At 40.6% G+C, this 22703-nt stretch overlaps 1 protein-coding gene across 3 annotated transcripts in view; it reads right to left on the minus strand.

Annotated features, from left to right (window-relative positions):
* Positions 1-6727: 6727 nt before the first annotated feature.
* ctnna2 (catenin (cadherin-associated protein), alpha 2) overlaps positions 6728-22703 on the minus strand; it is a 223596-nt gene continuing 207620 nt past the window's right edge. Inside the window, exons 7-10 of one of the 3 annotated variants that reach the window (XM_058046016.1) lie at positions 22162-22343; positions 21406-21511; positions 9443-9577; positions 6728-8081 (exon numbers count right to left, since the gene is read on the minus strand). In XM_058046016.1, the coding sequence (XP_057901999.1) occupies positions 7794-8081; positions 9443-9577; positions 21406-21511; positions 22162-22343 (711 nt within the window). In that variant the 3' untranslated portion in view covers positions 6728-7793. The remainder of the gene's footprint in view (positions 8082-9442; positions 9578-21405; positions 21512-22161; positions 22344-22703) is intronic. The other 2 variants (XM_058046015.1, XM_058046014.1) reach the window with 2 other exon arrangements.

Below are 22703 nucleotides of genomic sequence, written 5' to 3' on the forward strand. Positions count from 1 at the left end.
TCTATGGGGTGGAATTGTCGTTTTGATCGGACATAACACGCTCTCCTTCCTCATTCAATTACAGACCAACATAAATCAAGCTGTTATTCCAGACAGTTTGGGCATCTGCTGACCGCTTTATTATGACCTTGTTCATATTTGCAACGGCTATTCTTCCTCTGTTGCTTCTCTACTACTTGCCCTGCGTGGATTAAACAGTGACAGCGTTGGCTCATTAAGGTGCCATCTGGTGGAAAGCAAAATGAAGGAAGAAAGCAGAGCGTGCACCTCCAACCGCGGTTCTAATTATGGTCTGTTCTAGCCTTTCACAATCAGCAGTGGATGACATACTGGAAGTTGGTACATAAGTGAAGACAAATGATATAATGGTCTTTTTTTGGACAAGTACAAAGCTTTACACTGTCTTCCACAGTTTGGGAGCTCATATATTTTCAGGTCTCCAGAAGTCAGGAGAATGCATTTATTTATTTTTTTTAACCACTCAGAACACAATGTTGATCACGTTTGAATGCACCCTGCAACATGCCCCGGGGCGTAGAAGAACTGCAAAAAAAAAAAAAAAAAAAAGTAGTAACATTGGACCTACTGAAATCATCTGGTATTAAATCACAAACAAAGAGGGAATGTAAGGTTAGCACAATAGAACATACAGTGTCCAAAACTGGGACGCGACATTGGAGATGATCTCACCAACAATGTTGATTTCTACAATAAAGTGCTATGGAACTGTCAGACTGCAAAGGAGAGCCTAATTAATGAAATAAGTGGAATAAATAATCTCAACTGTGTCAAATAAGACAGGGATCACATAAGACATGGGTTGTATCACTTTTAGCTTAATTGATGACTCTTGGCAAACTGAGAGGAGGGGATCCACGCCAACAACACCTTCTCAACAATTTGGTCATTTGTGGTCTCTGTTTTGGTAACACTTACACCACTTTGACAATATTAGTTTCCATGATTTCCCAAAAAATTGTTGATGTGGCAAATGGACAAGTGTGTGTAACCTTCATATTCGAATTTGCCAAATGAATGAGCCATCAGAATCCTGCAGTGTTGTTAATGGCTGAATCAACAAGCAATCTGCATCTTTATGAATACAAGAATTAACGTGCCACAAGGTAAAATACAAGTCTGTTACGTGTGATAATGTACAATAACATAGACCAGGGGTCTCAAACTCAATTTACCTGGGGGCCACTGGAGCTAGGGTTTGGGCAAGGCTGGGCCGCATCAGGTTTTCCTAAAAAAAAAAACAAAACAAAAACGCATTTATTAAAAACAGAAAAATATACAAACTTTTTCAGTGCTTTGTTTCCGATTTTCTACAAGAAAAGCTCTGATAAAACATTCCACTGTTCTCAAATATCTTACTTTTTATTTTTCTGCACAAAATAAAATGAAAAATAAATGAACAAATCAAGAATAAAGAAAATCAATCAGTCAGTAATAAATACATATAATAATAATAATAAAACGGCAAATAATAAAAACTTAAGAAACCACATATAGTTGGTGGGTAGACAAATAATTCTTTTTAGATTAAAATTAACAAAGCATTATTAGAGCCCTGTAGACATGACAAAACACGACTATAGTCACATTTATACTCTTTTTATTTACAACATATTGCGCAACTGCAGAGTCTTGAGACACATGCTAACTCGCAAACTAGAGAGCTAGCAACCTAAACGGTAGCCTTCAAGTTATTTCCTTTAAACTTAAATAGCCAAAAACTTACCACTTCCACACGGATAGGGAGGATAACTATTAACAGTTATTTAACCTTTAACATGAACATTAATCAAACGTAATAATTTTTCTGGGTACATGATACCATACAACATCCATATCAAACTTGCGGGGGCCGCACTAACATTAAACTTTCCTATAAAGGCGGGGGCCTCAAACTAGTGTCCTGCGGGCCACATTTGGCCCGCGGGCCGCGTGTTTGAGACCCCTGACATAGACAAAACTGAATCATACAAAGTCAAGGGTGTTCAAAAATCAAAGTTTGACTATAAATGTATTTTTTTGTCTTCCGTTTTTTTTTTAATTTAGAAGAATTCACACTTTTGCGGGTGTCTCAGTGTATCACTGGATTTAGTATAGCACCGTGAGTCACGCTAACAAAAATGACCCTTAAACAAATGTCTCTGGAAAACGTCTTGAAAATGGAAAAAGAGCCAACGATGAGACACCAGAAGAATCACAGACTGCCAAGAAAAAAGAGAGCTGCATTTCAGTCAAAACACTTTCAATTTAAATTACGGGGTCATCGCAACAGTTGAATCCTACGCACCACCCCCACTCTGTCTAATACGCAGTAAGAGGCTTGATAACAAAGCCATGAAACCCTCAAAACTGCTGTGGTACATCGAGACCAAGCACCCTTGATTAAAAGACAAGTCCTTGGAATATTTTGAAAGAGAAAACATGAAGACGAAGGACGGAGGCAATTAAGGCCACCACTTCAACTAATAAGTCTGCATTGAAAGCATTCTCAGTGGCCGACCACGTTGCTAGAACTAAAAAGGCCTTCACGATTAGTGTGGAGTTGATTTTGCCTGATGATGAATTGATGAAATAGCAGAGGACGTCCAGGTTGTTAACGAGGATCAACGAGTCACCCTGGTTCACAGTTCAGGTGGAATAAGACAGAATATCCGTCTTCCTTTTCTAGCTTCCTTTTTCATATCTTTGTTAAAGGCATAGTTTGAAATTATTTGCATGAAGTTGCATGACATTCCCATCGGCAGGGGGGGCAAATACTTTTTCCACACTACATTATATAATTATCTTCGTCACAATTCTATGAAAAAAAAAAAGATTTGCAAAAATATAGTTGGAATATTTGTCAAAAAGCATTTTCAAATGGAAAAATTAACCACAAAGTGCAATGTAATAATTTTTCTCATTGTGCGAGGTTGAGCTGAATAAGTCCTATTATGTTTTTTGTACTTTTCTGACCTATAAATGTAGTTAAAATGTTGTATTCTGGTGTTAAACGGTGCCAAAGTTTCAGATAATGAGTTTTGCGCATTTGGAAGTGAGCCCTGAAAGAAGTTTGGGATGGCTCAAAATGCTAGGGTTCAAATGGTGTTGTAAAACTGCCCTTTTGTGACATCACAGATGAGCGGACTTCCTTATATGGGCGTGTCTGTAAGCCGGATAAGCTCTCTGCCCTCCCCCATGCTCTGCTCCTCTGTTTACTTGATAGCAAAGTCACATTTGTTTACAATTCCTAACGACGCCACCATCAGCCACAAGTGGTTGGAGTTCCTGATTCCCTACCAGTAGAAGAAATGCATTTTAATCTGTCAACGGCGTTACCCACCCCAAATAGTGGCCAAATTCAGTTACATATGCTGTAGAAAACCCAACTCTAAAATGCCAAAGCTACTTACCATTCAGAGACGTCTTGAAGTCACCTCTTCAGACAGTCCAGTCTCTACTTCCGGATTGGATTCGGGATCCAACACATATGGCTGTATGTTAAAATCCGACATTTTAATAAGATAAATCACTGTTTATTATTAACTCCGATAAAGAGTGTGACTGGTGTGACCGACCACAGTTGAGTGGGCGTGCCTGGAGGCGGCCAGTGCATCGAACACATTAAAACAGACCCACAAAATCCTAAGAAATACAGCTGAGTAGGTGCATAAAGCTTTGTGTGCTGGTTATTGTGTGTAGCTGCTCTACAGGTGTCCACAACTCCATAGAAGAACAACAACAACTCCGTAGAACAACAAAAAAATCTTCAGAATGCCTCCTAGGTGTCTCACTGGGGAGGTGTTCAGGGCACGTCAAACCGGTAGGACACAGTGAAAAGGATGTTAGTCAACTCTTTCAAATGATGAATACAAAGAAGCTCCAGACCTGACACGGTTTTACCTTCTTGCTTACAAGTCTGCACGCAACAGCTGACACCCATCTTTACTCAGGTCTTCAACAAATCACTAGAGCTGTGTGAAGTCCCCTCCTATTGCTCACCTGTGCCCCCTCCCCCCAAAAAAGAACTTCCATCACAGAATCGAATGACTACAGACCAGTGGCCGTAATGTCTGTGGTCAGGAAATCATTCAAGAAACTGGTGTTGGTCCACCTGAAAGGCAACACAGGCCCACTGCTGGATCTCCTGCAGTTTACTAACCGACCAAACGGTTGTGTCAAAGATCCAATGAACACTGGGCTGCACTACATCCTGAAACACCCTGACTCTACAGGAACATATGCGGGGATCCTGTTTGTGCACTTTAGTTCTACAGTGGACTCAGGTTCCTGGGCTCGACCAACTCACAGCACTTGAAGTGGTACTCTCACATAGAAACTATGAAAGGCACAACAGAGTATGTACTTGAGTATGTACTCAAGACCTGCCTAAGGAACTTCTAACAACCTTCTACGATGCAATAATACAGTGTGTTCTCTGTACCTCCATCACAGTTTGGTTTGGCTCAGCTACTAAACTGGACAAGAACAGACTGTAACAAACAATCAGGACAGAGAGAAAACCACCGGGACGAGCCTGCCTTTCATATATGGAACTGGACCGATCCAGAGCCAAGAAGAGGGCAGGGACATCTCTACGGACCACTCACACCCTACCCACAAACTGTTTCAATTCCTCCACTTCTGTAGGCGATACAGAACACTGTCCCCCAAAACAGCCAGACACAAAAACAGTTCTCTCGGGTTCTCAAACTATTGAATATGTGGAACTGGGAATCCTACTATGTGATGTACTTGATGTAACTGTACTGTAACTGTGCTTGTTCAAAATGAATTAAACCATAACCATAACCACTGCCATCACCACCACTCATAATATCAATCACAGGGCTTGGACTTGCATTGCATTTCACAAGCCCACCAAGCTCTCCAGAGCACCAAACTGTAGCCATAATTCATGAATTGGTATTTTAAAAGCATATAGTAATTCCACTTACATAAGGAATAAATGCAAGTATGCATGATCTTGTTATCTCGGCGGCAGTGGCTCTGGAAAGTTGGTGTTTCGATCCTCGCTCTTTCCACCCAGTCACACTTGTTGCGTTATTGGTAAAGACACTTCATACACCTTGGCCCCGGTGCTGCCTTCACTGGTGTATGGGTGTGAATGAATGCTTGGTGGTGTGAATTGGCAGCCACATTTCCTCAGGGCAGCTGAGACTACAGATGTAGTTTACCACCATGAGTGTACTATAACTGTATAGTGAATGAATGAAGGGTTAACTGCACTGTTAAGGTTTGGGTACCTTATAAACAGATGATATTTAAAATCACTTATTATTATCTGGCACATCGGGGGACATCAGAGAATGTGTTTCCAGTGTCACAAATATTTCATCTGCATGAGAAAATGTGAACAAAACAAAGGGGAAATGTGACATTTCTATTGCCGCCCCAGATGTGACAAATGATACGACCATATTGGCCATGAAATTAGACTTTGTAACTCGTGAATGACTTTTTAGAATTAAAGAGCCGACTCTTTTTTGGCTTTTTGCCCCCTCAGGATACCAACCTGATGCCCTCCCTTCACCCACGTACTCACTAATCCAGCCATGATGCACATCTGGCGCCTGCAGGGCCCTCTGTCTGGTGTGAAGAGGTGTGAAAGCCCAAGGTCGATACAGGACCACTCTGGCATCATTCTCCTCCAGCTGAGGCCGAGGTGGGCTGTCACGAGTAAAGACCCCGGCAGCTGTATACTTAAATTATTCAAACCCGATGCCATTTATATTCTCAATTGTAGCAAAGCCTTTTGTTTTTTTCTTTCTCGTCCAACATGGAAGCTCTGATTTTTTTTATTTTCTCAGTGCAGTCTGTCATGTTTCATTTACAGGACACAGGGATTATTATAGTTAAGACAGCGGCAGAGAGAGGGATTAATCCCTCCATTAAGTGGACTGTGTAACATTGTGTCCCTTGTGGCTCTGCTTCCTAAATAAAGGGTACTTTGGTGACGCACGGATGGCAGATGCATGTATTGTTTAATGACCATTAGCAGCACGATGAGAATCTCATAAAGAACCAGGGACTAAACCACTAAACTGTTGATCCATTGCATTTGTTCATGCATTTCATATCAGATCACGGGGTAGTTCATCTGCACCTGAATGCATCACACTGTTTCTTAAAGCCTGCTAAGAAACTCTTTGACTCTTTGACAAGTCTGGATTTCCAGAGAACTCCTGGATGGTTTTCTCGACTTTGCTGACTGAAGGTGTTTTCAACTTGTCCTAGTCTGTTATTTAGCCTCCATCCTTTTAACAAGCCAACATACTTAAGAAGGATTGACAAGGACTCCATTGGTCAAAATGAGCTTATGGGCCTTGACACAGTCAGCAGTTGACTTTTTGAGGCCGTGACACAGGCAGAGCTGCAGCTTGCACTCTTCATCATAGGGATGATGCTGTAACAAGACAGCATGGTGATGAAAGTAAGAACTAAAGAAAAGTACCTTAGTGAGACCACGAGGCTACCTGGGGCGTTCCACGCAAAAGAAAAGGAAAGCTTTGACTAAAATTCCAAATTTCCCAATGACTATCAGCGAACCTGTAAAGCACTTTGGTTCGTCTTGCTGCAGCAAGGTTTCAGATCTGTAAATGATCTGACTTGTGTTTCCATCTCAGGTGTGTAAGCGTGATGGGGACAGCTAGACAAGGAAAATAATTGGGATAAATTATCACATTGTTTGTAAGACGGTGTAAAATATGAACCTGGCGAGAGCAGTCAACCAATGAACACTCTACCACCTGAGTCATGCACCTGGACAGGAAATCAACCTGAAACTATTTTTATAGGAGGGCAAAATATGGTCATTTTCCAGCGAAAGCAGGAGGGTTGACAAGTATGAACAGGTCAGCTCAATTTTCTGCATGATCTGGGTAAATTCTCTTGGAAATGTCTTGGAAAACCACACAAACCTCCTTTATGTGAGCTTATCAGAGCAGCCAGTGTTGATCAGAAACTGAGATAACACACTTTAAGCTCAGCATTAGTACACCACTGGCGCCAACTCCTGTTTAAACCCAAGTTACATCCTAGATTATTGGGGATTTGGCAAAGTAGAAACAGATAAACTGCAGCAAACATGTACAGGGAACTGTCAGTACCTTGACCAACACAGTATGCTGGGTGATGAAGATTGGCATATTTGTGTTCTGCAAATGCAAAATAAATATGAATCTTTGAGGGCGCCAGGTTGAAGGATTTATTAGATAAAGGGAGCGTATGCAAGGATTTTCTGAGCAAACCACAGCTAGTCAAACCTCTCGGTCTATATTCATACGCTACACAGTTATATAGTTAGTGGGATAACAGGTGTGCTTTTGGATAAAACACTGTATCAGAACAAGGACACTACTTCTTGGTATTTTAAACATAAGTTATTATTAACTACAACTACTGGTTACATTGTAAAATGGGAAGAACAAGAACTAAATTAAGAGGTACTCCCGCTCTCAAGTCCCTAGTGAACAGCCCAGACAATTAAATGTGTGTACAAGCAGCCAAGACGACAATATCAACCATCATTTCTTTTTAAAAACATCTTCCTGATATGTTTTTTTTTCAATAAGTTCCATATTTTTCACAGTTGGCTCTCACATGGCAAGCTACGATACGATCGATAAATAGTGTGTGTGCGTGTATGTGTTTGTGTGTGTGTAGCTGCCAGTCTTCACAGCAGAGTGTGGCAGTTTACCATCGTCCTCCCGAGGTGCACGAGTGCTCACACACACAGGGCAAACATGAGCTAACACAATGCAAATCTTTTCTTTCTAGAAGGAGTCCATGGCCTTGAATTCGCTGAGGGCCTGCACGGGAGAGATGTGTTTCTTTTGAGAGCCTCGTCGCACACGGGTCTGGCACTCTTCCGGCTTCTCCCGCTTCACCAATGGCTTCTTCTCAGGAGCTTTCATGCGCCAGGACACGACGGGCGAGTTGACGGCAGCAGTCCCGTACACCTTCTGGTATTTGGTAGAGGCCACGTAGGAGGCTTTGACGGTCAGGACCACGGCGTTCATGAGGTTCTTGGCCGCCTGAATGAGGGAGGTGGCACTATCCAGCTGAAAGAGAGCGAGAAACACTGTTATGCTGCATTCAGGTCAAAAAGGGGCAATTTTCATCAATTTTCAAGCGGGGTACACCCTTGTTTTTGGAATGTGGGAGGAAACCGGAGTACCCGGAGAAAACCCACGCATGCACGGGGAGAACATGTAAACTCCACACAGAGATGGCCGAGGGTGGAATTGAACCCTGGTCTCCTAGCTGTGAGGTCTGTGCGCTAAACACTCGACCGCTGTGCCGCCCATATATGTATACATCTGCCTAAATTTTATGAAAAGCTTCTAAAATATACATCGTCACACACAAAGGGGAGAGCAAAACAGAAACAGCATTTCCAAAGCATTTTCTCTTCCACCATTTTAACACTAGAGCGTTCACATTTGAAGTTAATTCAACTGAGTTCACTTGCAAGCCAAAACAGAAGCAACTCTAAAATGGTCTCTTGTTTACGGGGGCACCAGGATTCATATGAGAACGTTGACGCTTGACCAAATGAACTGCACCGGGTTTTAACCGAACCAAACATGACAAGTGTGAACACACTCTTAAGGTCAAGTCCAATGAGTCAGTGTTTCCGTGCGTTGGGTGTGAGGGAACATCAACGCAGCTGGGCGGGAGTCTTTGCTGCAAACTGTCAATTAAGCAGCGTCCTCCTTTAGCGGTCCCTAATGAGAGGAGGCAGGGTCAGGTGTACTTGCTTTCCGTCTGTTTTGTTTGGCTGACATTTAAGGGTCGGCGGCCGGTGGGCTTCCTCGGACCGCACGCTGAGACAAGTCAACTGCTTAGATTTAATGAGCGTGGACTCCAGCTGACCACCATGAAAAGTGTAAATCTCAGCAGCATGCACACATCCCACATGGGATAAACATTTCAAGTAAAGACCAGCAAGATAATTAAAGAGGTGCAAACCTCGACACATGAAAGGCTACAATTTTAATTTGACAAAACAGAAATATAATAAAGTTAGAAAAACTTTCTTCATGTGTTGCTTTTTTATTGATTTTGTCATTTTTTTTCTGACAGAACAGCCCATCGGTCGCTAACTGATGTAAAATGCCTACTTTTCTAGATGTCTTTAATAAGTATTCAGTGATAAATTGTTAAATATTAAAGGATAATTGAACAAAGATAATGGGGTCACTGAGACTGAAAAAAGCCTACCATACATTTTTTTATATTGTTGGATTGGCTCAGAAATGTATGCATTTGCAATAAGCCATCTCTTGGCCCTCTAACCTTCACCCGGACCTTTAACTGAGCATAGTCACAGACCACCTCAGTGCAGAGTATAAAACAGAACTTAAGTGCAGTGCTCGGGTCCAAAAGGTGACAATGACAGGTGGACACATGCTGTACTTACCCCTGACACAATGAGCTCCCCGCCAAGATTCTGCACTTCAGCTTTCACTTTACTGCAGATGTTGAGTTGATGACAGTACAGTGCGATTCTTTGCAGGTAGGCCAGAAGATCCTGTTTGCAGGCCGAATCCGGACACTGAATAGAAGACAATATAGTGGAAATGAGAGTGAGGAGCTAGCTTTGGTTTTCGACCATCAGTGTCTCACTTTTAAACCAAAACCCAACTTAAAACCTACCTGTAAGCACCAAAGCGCAAACACTCAACCAAAATCCTAACAAATCAAATCAACTTTATTTGTATAGCACTTTTCCTGCAAAGACATGCAACACAAAGTGCTTTACAGAGTTAAAAACAATGACTACAATTAAAAGGAAAACAAATACTAAGAAAGCCCCTCCCTCCCACCCTCCATACTAGACACACACACACCCACCCACCCACACATACACACAATTACACACAATCACACAATCAACACAGTAGGGAGACATGGCATGGCACTGAGGATCAAGGAAACGCCACTTTTGGGGCCGTCCACACTGGGAGGAGCCGCAGGCCGTGCCAACGGGAGGACCAGCACCCGGGCCCCCCGACTCCGACAGACGGGCGGACCCCCATATTAAAGGGAGGAACCCCCAGCCGGCCGGGTCGAAGGGATCCAAGGATGGCACCCCCTCAGCAGACCCAACACAGTCCCCAGTGGGACCCCCCCCTGAGGAAACACTGGAGTTAAAAGCTAAAGACTAAGAGCATAAAATAGGACTAAAAAGATAAAAACATAAGAAAAGTTTAAAAATATTACTTAAAAGCCTGATTAAAAAGGTGTGTCTTTAATCTTTTTTTTTAAATATCAACAGTCTCCGCAGTCCTGAGGCTCTCCGACAGGCTGTTCCACAGGTGGGGGCCATAGTGGCTAAATGCTGCCTCACAGTGGGTTTTTGTTCTGGGTTTTGGTATTGTTAAAAGGCCAGTGCCGGAGGACCGCAGGGTCCGCGGGGGTTGATATGGTAAAAGCAGATCAGATAAATAAGAAGGTGCAAGGCCGTTAAGACATTTAAAAACCAGTAAGAGAATCTTAAAATCCATCCTGAAGCGGACGGGGAGCCAATGTAGCGACTTTAAAACTGGTGTAAAACTGGTGTAATGTGACATAACCCTAAGCATAACCCTAGCTCCAACGACAACCAAGACTAACCTAAAACCCAACCTGGTTTCATTCAATGGCAGGAGCATTGGAAATGGTACAACATTTTTTCTCAGAGACTCATTAACTTGATTATGCATCAGTGTTGAATTTGTATCATATCATTTATGTCATGTTCTGTACTTTGGACATTTTTTTTTCTTCCACCCATGTTCCGTGTGGAATAACCTGACATCAACTGAGCAAAACATTTGAAATGTGATACTGTTGTAAGAATCTTGTATATTGGTTGTTTTTATCCCAAATTGTACTTACAACTAATTTTAACATTTTTAAACCCATTTTATACAGTCTAATTCTCTGCGGTAAAGTTCTTGTTGATATGGTAAAAGCAGATCAGATAAATAAGAAGGTGCAAGGCCGTGAAGACATTTAAAAACCAGTAAGAGAATCTTAAAATCCATCCTGAAGCGGACAGGGAGCCAATGTAGCGACTTTAAAACTGGTGTAAAACTGGTGTAATGTGACATAACCCTAAGCATAACCCTAGCTCCAACGACAACCAAGACTAACCTAAAACCTAACCTGAACCCAAACGCAACCCTAACATGATTGTCGTGGTGTCTAAATGTGCTAACACTAATTGTCCTCAGTGGTGTCCAATAGAAAACAGAGAAACAGTGTTGGCTCCATCATTTTGTCAAAGATAACTCTGCAGTACAGCACACTGAAGCACGTGAAGATGATGTTGATGCCAGACGCGTTATGATGAAGGACGGCTCAAAAGGAAATTAGAATTGTGCTGCGGCGAGACAAAGTCGGTCATAAAACACACATTCCTGCTGATTCTGTGTGTCTCACTGACGGTATTCAGGTGCCTTTACCCGTGGTTTCCTTTTTTTGTCGTGTACATCCTGTGACAATAAATACACAAGTTAACAACTGGCCGAACAGCTGGTGTGGCCCGTTTCCTCAGCCACAATGTGTCTACAGCTTTGGAAAGTAAACACTTTTTACATTACACATTTACTTCATCATGTTATGATGATGTGTGATGTGTGTAGACTTGGTATTTTTGGTAGTTATAAAACACAAAGTCCAATATGAGACCTCCACCAAGGCCAAACTATTTTTGTTTGATAGAAAAATTAAAACGTGCAAGGCTGCAATTGTTGCACTTCTTGGTCACTATGCCTTTTAGCCCCAAGTGGACTGTGATATTGGAAAGCAGCAATATAACACAGTTGATAACACTAACCCCAAGCCCAAACGTGAACCTAAACTCTAAATCCCAAATTCTAACTAAAACTTTACAACTCTAATCATAAACCCAATAATAATCAAAACCCGACATAGAACTCTAACCCCAACTATAACCGAATTCCTAACCAAAACTGTAAACCCAATAAAACCAACCCTAAAACATTAAACACATAACACCAACCCTAACCAAAACTCTAAACCCATAACACTATCCCCAACCAATAAGCACTAATAATAAGCACACACATTAATGGTACTATTATGCAGTTATTGGTAGTTAAACGAGATTTGAACAAGATTTTTGTTCTCTATGGAAATTATTATTTTGTATTATATGTGAGTCTTCAAGGGCTGCACAGTGGTCGGTGTGGTTAGTGCGCAGACCTCACAGCGAGGAGAGGGTTCAATTCCACCCTCGGGCCATCTCTGTGTGGAGTTTGCATGTTATCCCCGTTCATGCGTGGGTTTTCTCCGGGTACTCCGGTTTCCTCCCACATTCCAAAAACATGCTAGGTTAATTGGCGACTCCGAATTGTCTATAGGTATGAATGTGAGTGTGAATGGTTGTTTGTCTATATGTGCCCTGTGATTGGCTGGCGACCAGTCCAGGGTGTACCCCGCCTCAAGACAGCTGGGATAGGCTCCAGCATGCCCCCACGACCCTAGTGAGGACAAGTGGCATAGAAAATGGATGTATCTCCTTTCTAATATGATGGTAGATGCAAAATTTTGTGTTTGCTTTTAAAAAAAAAATTGCTTTTTTTTTATTTAAGAAAAAGTGGTAGAAAATGAATGAATGAATGAATGTGAGTCTTCAACCCAAAAAGGTAATCTGAGGATAGCCTCGGTGGGTTTTTTAACTCAGTTGCACATATTAGTTCTTCTGGAACCTTCTCAGAGTCGCCCATGGCCAACTAAGTCTACACCCACCAACCCCCCAAACCCATGGGTTATCACTTGGAGGGGGGAGAGGGAAACAACAGCCTTCTTTTAGACATTAATATTAAACACTCCTAACTAGGACATTCAGCAGCACTGTGCAGGGGAAATGCAGAGCTCATTTTCTTGGCTTGTGGGCTCCGGCAATGGTAGGGTGAGGTGGGCGGGGGTGGGGGACACAAAGCACTGTGATATGAATATACCCCCATCAGGACTCTATCCTGCCCACTCACTTTGAAGCCATTTCGTGAGGAAAAGCAGAAATTGGTGGGGAAACCCAACCAAAAGACTTCCTGTCTTAGTTTCTTAACCTTAAAATGTAATTTTCAGCTATGTGTTTGCAGCTATGACCACTATAAGAGCAGTCAAGGGTTTTCCTGCAAGTGTGCGAATGCAGCCAGCAGTGCAGCTGCATCATATAGAGCAGCCAGTAAGGCAGAGGGAATCTTATCCTTGGGCGTAATCACTGCTAACTGCACTTCACTCTGCTGTGAAACTTGTGCCTCAGGCTTGTTTGATGCACACATGACACAATAGTTCTAGCTGTACTGTTGACTGATTGCTGTCCGTTGCTACTATACTGACTCTCTGTTGAAGTAAATAGACACTATGCACCTTCTCTTAACAATCTGTCTTGCAATGTTTTGGAATAATAGTGTTCACTTTGTTTCAGTGCAAAGGTGTCAGTAATGTTCCTCTTTTTGTGTGTATTTTGGTTATATAACAAGACCCAAAACAAACAAAATATGTTTCTAGTGGATAATTCAGGAGGATGGTGTCCAAACAACAGCCACACACTATCACAGTAAGTCAACATGTCATCTGCACAAAAAAAAAATAAAAAAATATTCAATTCACTTGCTTTTTCACTGGAATTATGACAACTTTACTCCATTACTCTTATGTCTACTTCATTGCGTATACAGTACAGGTCAAAAGCAATGGAGACATTCAAAAAGAAAAGGAGCATATTTGAAGTGAAAGCATTATGACACATTCCAGTCGTGCATGTTACACACAGTTACGAAATATGCCTTCCAGCATACTGGACCACTGCAGTGATGTCATGTCACCTTCTACTTTCTTCAACAAGGCTGACTGGTTTTTGGATTTGGCCATCCAGTGTCTGACACCAAACAGCTAGACTGCTGAGTTCTTGTGGTGAATAATGCAAAAGAAACTCTCGGTAGGAGTTGAAGTCTGTTTAAACAATTTAACATCCTGTCTCATTAGGATGCCAATCTGATATCGGTAGGGGTTTGCAAAGTTTAAAGTACCTCATATTTCAGTAAGCATCTTCTCAAGGTACATTACATTTGAAATAAAACCTGAATAATACCAACTTAGGCCAACATTCAAATGTTCAAATTGCATTATATCCCATCTCATCTAGCTTTACGTACACCGCAGTGATGTACTGTAACACACGCACGTGCATTAGTTCTGTTTGTTGAGCTAATGATAGTAATTTGGCAAAGTTTAGCTATTAACTGAACTACTAATAGCTATCATTGAATGTAGTCGCACAATGACTCCAAATTGTCAATGTGTTTACTGAGACTGCGTTTATGTGTGCAGACACACTATTGACATGTACATGAGACAACGTTGAGAGAAAGCCATGGATGCCAGTCGTTTTATTAGGGCCGAATGGAAATTTACCCCAATTTTTCTGCTGTTCAATTTGTAATTTTGAATTTTTTTTTTTCTACAATCCACTGTTGGTAACATGCTAGCAGGGGGTGGTGTACAGGCAAACAATGTTTATTATGGTTAACTGGTTCCAGTCAATTTATACGTATTTATAAGTAGGATTCCTTATAGAATTTCTTGTTCACAAATGAATGTTTTTGTAGTTGGAACATAGAAAACCTATTTATGGCCTTCTGAATATGTTTTTAACATTATTGGAGCCCTTTAAACATAAAATAACAGCCTTATAGTCACCTTTACACGTAATACTCACACCTGTTTGCATTGGGAGAGTTCCTTGTTGTTTCTTTTTTTTTTTACTTCTGGGACTTATGATGGAGACTAACGTAATATTATACGAATAACGTATTATATTATATGAATATATGAATAACATCATATTTGAGTATATTTATTAATTTTTATGCTTGATAATGCTTAATTTAGATTAATTACATAATGTTTTGTTTAAGCATGCATATTTTAGTAGTAATAAAACTGCAATGATTTAGTAGCATGTCTTGAGAAACTGTGATAGAGTGAAGACCTGAAATTTGAAGCGCAAAGTCGCGAGGGCCAACTGTACTTATATTGTTGTGGTTTCAAAAAATGTAATTTGGGACAAGCTGCATTGCTGGTTAATCCTTTTAAGCTAAAACAAAGCATTTGGCTGACTCCTTGAGCAATCAAAACTGGACATTGATGTCCAAAACAAAAACAACTTAGTAACAGCTTTCATATTTGAAGACTGTGACCCTTGCAAGCCTCTTTAAATGATGTTTTTGAGACACCGCTGAATTGCACATCAGACGCATTCGGATTAACTGCTGCCATTGGTGGTGACTTGAGGATAAGGGGAAATGGATCAAGACTAAAGACGCTCAACTTTCTCTCATTTTGGGGGGGGGCCTTAAGTATTGGCTGGAGTGACTCTATCCTTAATTGGGATAGACAATTGTTTATTCTAATTGAATCCTCACTTAGACCTTCCTACTGGGGCACCAAATACATGGTCAAAAATAGTTAGCAACAAACCCAGAATGAGGTAATCAATTAATTAATTCATTCATTTCCGGAGGGGTTGCTGGAGAAAACCCACACATGCATGGGGAGAACATGCAAACTCCACACAGAGATGGCCGAAGGTGGAGAATGAGTTAATGTTGAACCATTTAAAAGCTTTGGAAAGTGTTGCAATAAAAGCCAAGACCTAGCTGTTGACTATAGTATTGCATTTGCTGACAATATGACACGGTTTATAAGCCCTCATGTTTATTATTGTGATTGGCGTCTCGACTTTGAGAGACTGAATTTAACAGTAATTGTCTGTAATCAGTATGTAACTGCAGTCAATGGTGTGCTCTAAAAGACAATAGTTTGAAAAGCACAGGTAAAATAAGCTTTGCAGTGAAACGGGGGTTAAATAAAAGGTTTTTCAATGTCAAGTGCTGTGCTTAAATGACTCAGAAAGACCACCCACGCACCCCCCCGCCCCTCAACCCCTATCTACTTTTCCTTTGGAACATTTTCTACTGCTTCACACATGCTCATCAATGGGGGCTGATGTGGAGTCATTGTGACAAGGTTTGCTACTTAAGGGAGCTTTCTGAAAGCACCGGAGCTGCATTCAAACTGTCAAGGCCGAGTGCACAGGTTATCTTAAATAATGTGCAAAGGCAAAATACATGTCGACTACATATGGAATAATTCTTCATTTCATTGTCACATCTGCAGGCTTAGTAAGATTTTTGCTGTTTAAACTGTATTGAATCAGATGGTAAATTTTGTCATCTTAAAGTTGTTCTATAACATACATGGTGCATTTCACAAGACAGTGGACACCATTGTGCATCAGTCACGTCCTTCCTCATTGGCTTGCTTTGGCTGGTGATATAAAGTCAACAAAGCTGGCAAATTATTTACATATAGCGATCAATCCATGCCAATTTCAGACTTTAAATAACGTAGAGATTTAAGTACCACCCATTTCCAGTTCAACCACACCAACATATATATGACACATTCTCTGCTGACTCAGAAAACCTGACAAAAGACCCAAAATTTAAAGATGCATGCAAAACGCTTATTTTTTGTAGTGTTCAATTACCACCACATCATAAATAAACATGTAAAAACATAGCTGTACAAGGTTACTGTGTAAGCTAAGTTAAAACTTGTGGCAAATACATTTTTGCACTCACCGAAATATCTGTCAGTGATAACAATCGTGATGATTGGACACCACCAGATTTTTTTGGTATCAATACATCATTAACTTACTAACGTTTTATTCCTGGGAAGTCATTTGGCCCGATAACTACAGAATACCTTCTTGCTTTGCATCTGGTATGTGAGAGAAGCAAAATAGCAGGCCAGGCATTCCAGGCACTTTCCATGCTAATTAACAATCATGATGGCACCACAAAAGGTAACTATTTTTAGTGGATTTCCAAAGTTCCTGTACTTTGTCAATATAATCTGTGTAGCAGTAATTGTGTGTGTATTTTGCAAAAAGCACATCAATAATGACTTCAACTGCAAATCATTGCAAAGGATGGAAATGATACAATCAGAACCATGGAATTTTCATTTCACCTACTACTAACACGTTTATGCTATACGTAGAACTATAGCTATGCTATAGAACTATAGCTATACTATAACTGTACTTCACAGTCAGTCCTTCACACATCAATCATCTTTTCTTCAAATCGGTTATTACGCCTTGTACTAACAGGATAAAATGGCCTGATTGTTACGCCTAATAATGCCTCTTGGTGCCATGGTATGTGATTGAAAGCCTCCAATGCATGTAAGAAAAATCTGTGCAAAAAGTGCAAAAGAGTGTAACATAGTACAAATTATTTTCGTATGTTGCAATATATTATCATTTTTTTCCTCATTGTACTTCTGAACAGCTGCACAGTGAACAAGTGGTTAGCACGCAGGCCACACAGCGAGGAGACCCAAATTCGATTCCACCCTCTGGAATCTCTGTGTGGAATTTGCATGTTCTCCCCGTGCATGCATGGGTTTTCTCCGGTTTTCCGCCCACATTCCAAAAACATGCTAGGTTAATTGGTGACTCCAAATTGTCCATAAGTATGAATGTGAGTGTGAATGGTTGTTTGTCTATATGTGCCCTGTGATTGGCTGGCGACCACTCCAGGGTGTACCCTGCCTCTCGCCCGAAGACAGTTGGGATATCACCTTGGGATGTCTCCTTTATTTTCTATGCCACTTGTCCCCCTCGACCTGACAAGTGGTTATGTTGGAACCTATCCCAGCTGACTTCTTCAGTTTCTTGTTCATTTTAATGCCTGGTACAACTGAAGGCACCTTTTTTGGACAAATATAAGCTTTTTTTGGGCAATGCTATAGTTATTCAGGTAAGAACTTAACAGATTTTGGTTATTGTCAAGAACACCATGGAAGATGCAAGATATCATCACTTTCATTACTGTTACAACAAAAAAAAACCACCCATCCCTTGTCTTTGTCCTCATGATACATGACATCCATGACAGCTTAATTGTAAAACTCTGAAAGTACTTACTGAAAAAAAAAAAAAGATGGTATTTCACATATCAACATCATAATCCAGATCAATCTCCAGTCCAGGGATAGGCTTGACCATACTCCGACCCTGGTGAGGCCATGCCTTATAGAGAAGGGATGGATGACTTAATTTCCTCGATATATACGTATATACATTAGTTATTAGCTATCCAGCTTATTTTGTGCACTGTAATGCTGCTCAGAAAAGCAGGACGATTTCTGACATGAGTGGAAAAAGCATTGGTTTCGACTTGCTTTGCCTGTGGCCAGTTTACTCGCTTGGCACACTCCAAGGCCTATTGTAAGGACATTAATTCTGTCGACAGCAGAGGGCTTGTTCTTGTGCGAAATATTGAGGACGTATTTTTGAAAAAAATATTTTCAAAAAAGATTTTTGATGATAACCGAGCCTCACAGGTACTTTATATTCTTAGCAAACTTCCAGAGAGGGCTAATTTATCTCATAAACAGCAAAGACATGCAAATGTACATCTTCCAGTACAGCAACTGATATTTTTATTGACAATTTTCCCCCAACTGACTCAGCTTGAGTGTTGGATGAATTGTTTTTATAGCCTGCAACTTTTTCTCCATTCATTCATCACTATTGTTACAAACAGTGTCAATTTCAGCTCTTCAGCAAGCAAACAAAGCTTGCGTAAATCCAATGCTGGGGAAAAGAAGACAAAATGGATATTTACCTGAATTTAATGCCTACATCCATAAACCTTCAATGCCATCAAAACATATGGGACTACTTTTGCAAGTTGTTTAGAACAGATTGAATTTTTAGAGCCCAGGAACACAAATACACAGTAATGTCAATAATGGGGAAAGGGACTTTGATGATTTCACGTTGTGTGAAGGGCTACATTTATCTGCAGATTAGGTGGCTGTCACTTTGATAAAATGACATTGAATCTTGCAAGGTTGTGCTTTTCCCATCATGTCTTCTGCCATATTAAATAGTAATTAAATATAGATATGGGTCTTTAATTTGGATCTTTAAATGTGGGAAAACCAGCACAGTTAATATGCAGTACTTCCAATGTTAGATTTTTTTCTCTATTAGCAATGCCATGAATGGAAAAATGAATTTTTATGAAGTTTTTGGATTGTTAGGCTTGTGTGGACTATTTACAGTAGTTGTTTCAGTTGGTTATTATTATTATTATTAAGGTTATTAAGGTTATGAAAAGCGGTCTGTTAGTAATCATTACTTCCTGGTTCATGGAGATTCTGGGGGCGTGGACCATTCCATTGATGATTTCGTAATTGAAACTCTTGTGTCTGCACCTTTCGCCTGATTTTTATGAAATTTCAGTGGGTTCTTCCTTGGCCCAAGTGCACCAATACACAATTTTGCATTGTGCATCTTCCCTATGATTTATTGCAGAGGTTCTCAAATACCTCAAAGACCAATGCCATTGTTTGAAACATTAATACAAACGATTTTATGGTCAAAGTGCATTTTAGCAAATGTTTTGATGGCCTTTTATTAAGGAAATGAGTTGGATTTTGATAACTGAATGTAAACAAATAATGCAAAGATTTAAATTAAATATCAAAATAGTGCAATGAATAAATGGTAATGGTAAATGGAAATGGTTTTATTTCACTTGAACATGCATCAGATTACAATTGAGTGCATCACATAATCAGTTCACAGTTCCACATGTCCAAAAGGAGTAGGAAGAAGCAAAGCTCATTAAATCCTACCCCTCCATCTGGTACTTTTACAATCATTTTGTTCACTTCCTGCCTTTCTAATATAATTTAAGTTGTTTTGGTTTTTTTTAAATAATGCGGAAGATGACTGAAATATTGCTTAATTTTACTTGAAAATGTAAAAACAATAAGTCAAACATTGGTTGTAATTAAAGTACAGTATTTATTATCTCATATTATTTATACATTAATTTTATTATGTATTTGTCATAATTGAATGTAATCCGGCGACACGGCGGTCGAGTGGTTAGCGCGCCGAGACCAGGGTTCAATTCCACCCTCGGCCATCTCTATGCGGAGTTTGCATGTTCTCCCCGTGCATGCGTGGGTTTTCTCCGGGTACTCTGGTTTCCTCCCACATTCCAAAAACATGCTAGGTTAATTGGTGACTCCAAATTGCCCATAGGTATGAATGTGAGTGTGAATGGTTGTTTGTCTATATGTGCCCTGTGATTGGCTGGCGACCAGTCCAGGGTGTACCCCGCCTCTCGCCCGAAGACAGCTGGGATAGGCTCCAGCACGCCCACTACCCTTGTGAGGAAAAAGCGTTAGAAAATGAATGAATAAATGAATGAATGAATGAATGTAATCCCTGTCTGCGACTCTCTACAAATGGATCGACTACCCACTGTTGGATTCAAACCCACCAATTGAGAATCCCTAATTTACTGTGTTAACATGGTAATTAAAGCAACGAATCTGGTGATGCCGTCAGACTTTTGCACCATATTGTATCCAGTCTATGTGAAAATGTGCATGAAAGTATTGTATGGTTTTATAACGCTGCCAAAACCTTTCTTTCTTGTTCTACTTTAAATAAACATTTCCATGCTTTGACTTAACATGTCAATCTGTTTGTTCACTTGGATGCAATACTTCATCATTTTATGTCTCTATCCATGCATTGCAGAGTTGTGACTTTATTTACATTTGGCACAAAGTACCCACAGCGAGAGGAGTGTTGTTGACTAAACAGGCTTCTCCCTTGTTTCAGGATATGCTAAATGTTGATGTTGTGAGTTCAAACATTAGCTCAGCTTTGCCGCAAATAAAAACGAGCCAGGAGAGCGATCCTGAGAGCAACAGTAATTATTCCAAGACTTTGCAGTTACAATTATAGTAACAACATCTCGCCTTAATAAATCAGCCCCTGCGTCTATTCTCAATGCTTATTAGAGGCTGATGAAATGAATAACGTTATGCATTACCTGTAGTGGTGCCAGCATTCAAACAGACCTCCCACTTCATTGTACACACGTATACACAGCGAACACGCCAATTTATATCCCCTCCCCTCTTCCCAAGGCACAGCACTGATTGATTAGATATCGAAAGTGGTCTGTCAGCGTGTTTTCGAGAGGTACTCATCTGATAATGGATGCAACACCTCGGCTGTGAGCTAATTATATTAGAGACATAACTTGGTTCTGCTGTCTTGCACTCGGTGTTGCCCCCGCTGGGACACAAAGTCAAGCAGCAAAACAGTCGGACCACTCCAGCCGGGCATGTCACTTCTCACATCAAAGATTTCAAGTTGCCATGCTGGCTCACTCTACCGCTATATTTGCTTCGCTGACAGCTCCGCTGATGAGTCGGGAGACACATCCAGACTGATAGAAATGATAACAACCAACAAACCTGATCAGCCACAGCACGGGCCAATTTGTCCATCCTGGATCCAGCCTCTGCAATTTTCTTGGCTGCGTTGATCACATCGGAGGAGTTCTTAAGGGGACCTTTGCCCCTGCAGTAGGAGAAAAGACACATATTGAAATATTCCTGCTCGTTCATATCTTAAGGCAAAAAATGCCAGCACTGTTGTAAACTGCTGGGGTCAATATTATATAGTACACAATACAGTATACAATGCTTCCTTGCTCCAGACAACCAAAAATATTAACAAAAATACATTTTAGAGATAATTATTATAGTTTTACATGCAAAAAAAAACAATACAAAATTATAATGACGAATGGATGGAACTTGTTTGTTGATGCTGACTTCTCATAGATCTGGGCAAGATCGACTTCAATAGTGCTATTCGCCTTCATTATGAAATTAATGGCACTTGTAACTTTCTTTGGCCCCATGGTGGCTTATTTAGCAGTCACCCTCAACTGAATAGAAAATATATGGTCAATTTTTGGCCACTGGATTTTGTGAATGACACAGTACAGTGTAAATGGACTAGATTACTACATGCAATAGAGTACGTACATTGCACACTTGAAAACTACACAGTGCCGGAGTACAATTACATTTTGAATCCAAAATGTACAAATACTGGAGACATGTCACAGACTTCAAGTACAACATGACACATTACTGTAATGCTAATAATAAGTATAAAATTCAAGTGGAGCGGATGTTGGATTGTGTTGCTTTCATTGTCACCTGGTGAAATCTGTCATTTCCATCATGATCATACACATCTGCTTGGCGAGCACGATAATGTCGTTGCCGTTGTCGTCCCACTTGGCCACCTCGGCGTCAAGCTTGCACTTCTCCTGTCTGAAGCTCTCCACCTGCTCAGCGATCTTAGCCTTCTCTTCCTGTGGAAGCTGTGCCATGATGGCCTGCAGAGAAAAACACACACATTTCACAGAAAAACAGAACAACGGGTTCTTCCAGAATCATGGAATAAATTGGCTTAGAATTGAGGGATGAGAAAAGAAGAGAGGGAGAATTTAGGCGAATGAGGGAAAGATACAACTAAATAAAGAAAGTGAAAGTGAATAGGAAGGGATTATAGAAAAGACTAGAGCCGTAGAAGATTTTGCTCCATTTTTCCTGTTATTACACCCCACTAAAAATAAAGTTCTAAACTTTACATTAAGTGATTGGACTTCTTTTTGAAAAAAAAACTTGACATCCTATACCCATAAAGAGCTAATCCACATTAGCTTACACGATTTCCTCCCTGCCATGCGAATACA

The sequence above is a fragment of the Doryrhamphus excisus genome, chromosome 1, assembly GCF_030265055.1.
Source record: "Doryrhamphus excisus isolate RoL2022-K1 chromosome 1, RoL_Dexc_1.0, whole genome shotgun sequence".
Taxonomy (NCBI): Eukaryota; Metazoa; Chordata; class Actinopteri; order Syngnathiformes; family Syngnathidae; genus Doryrhamphus; species Doryrhamphus excisus.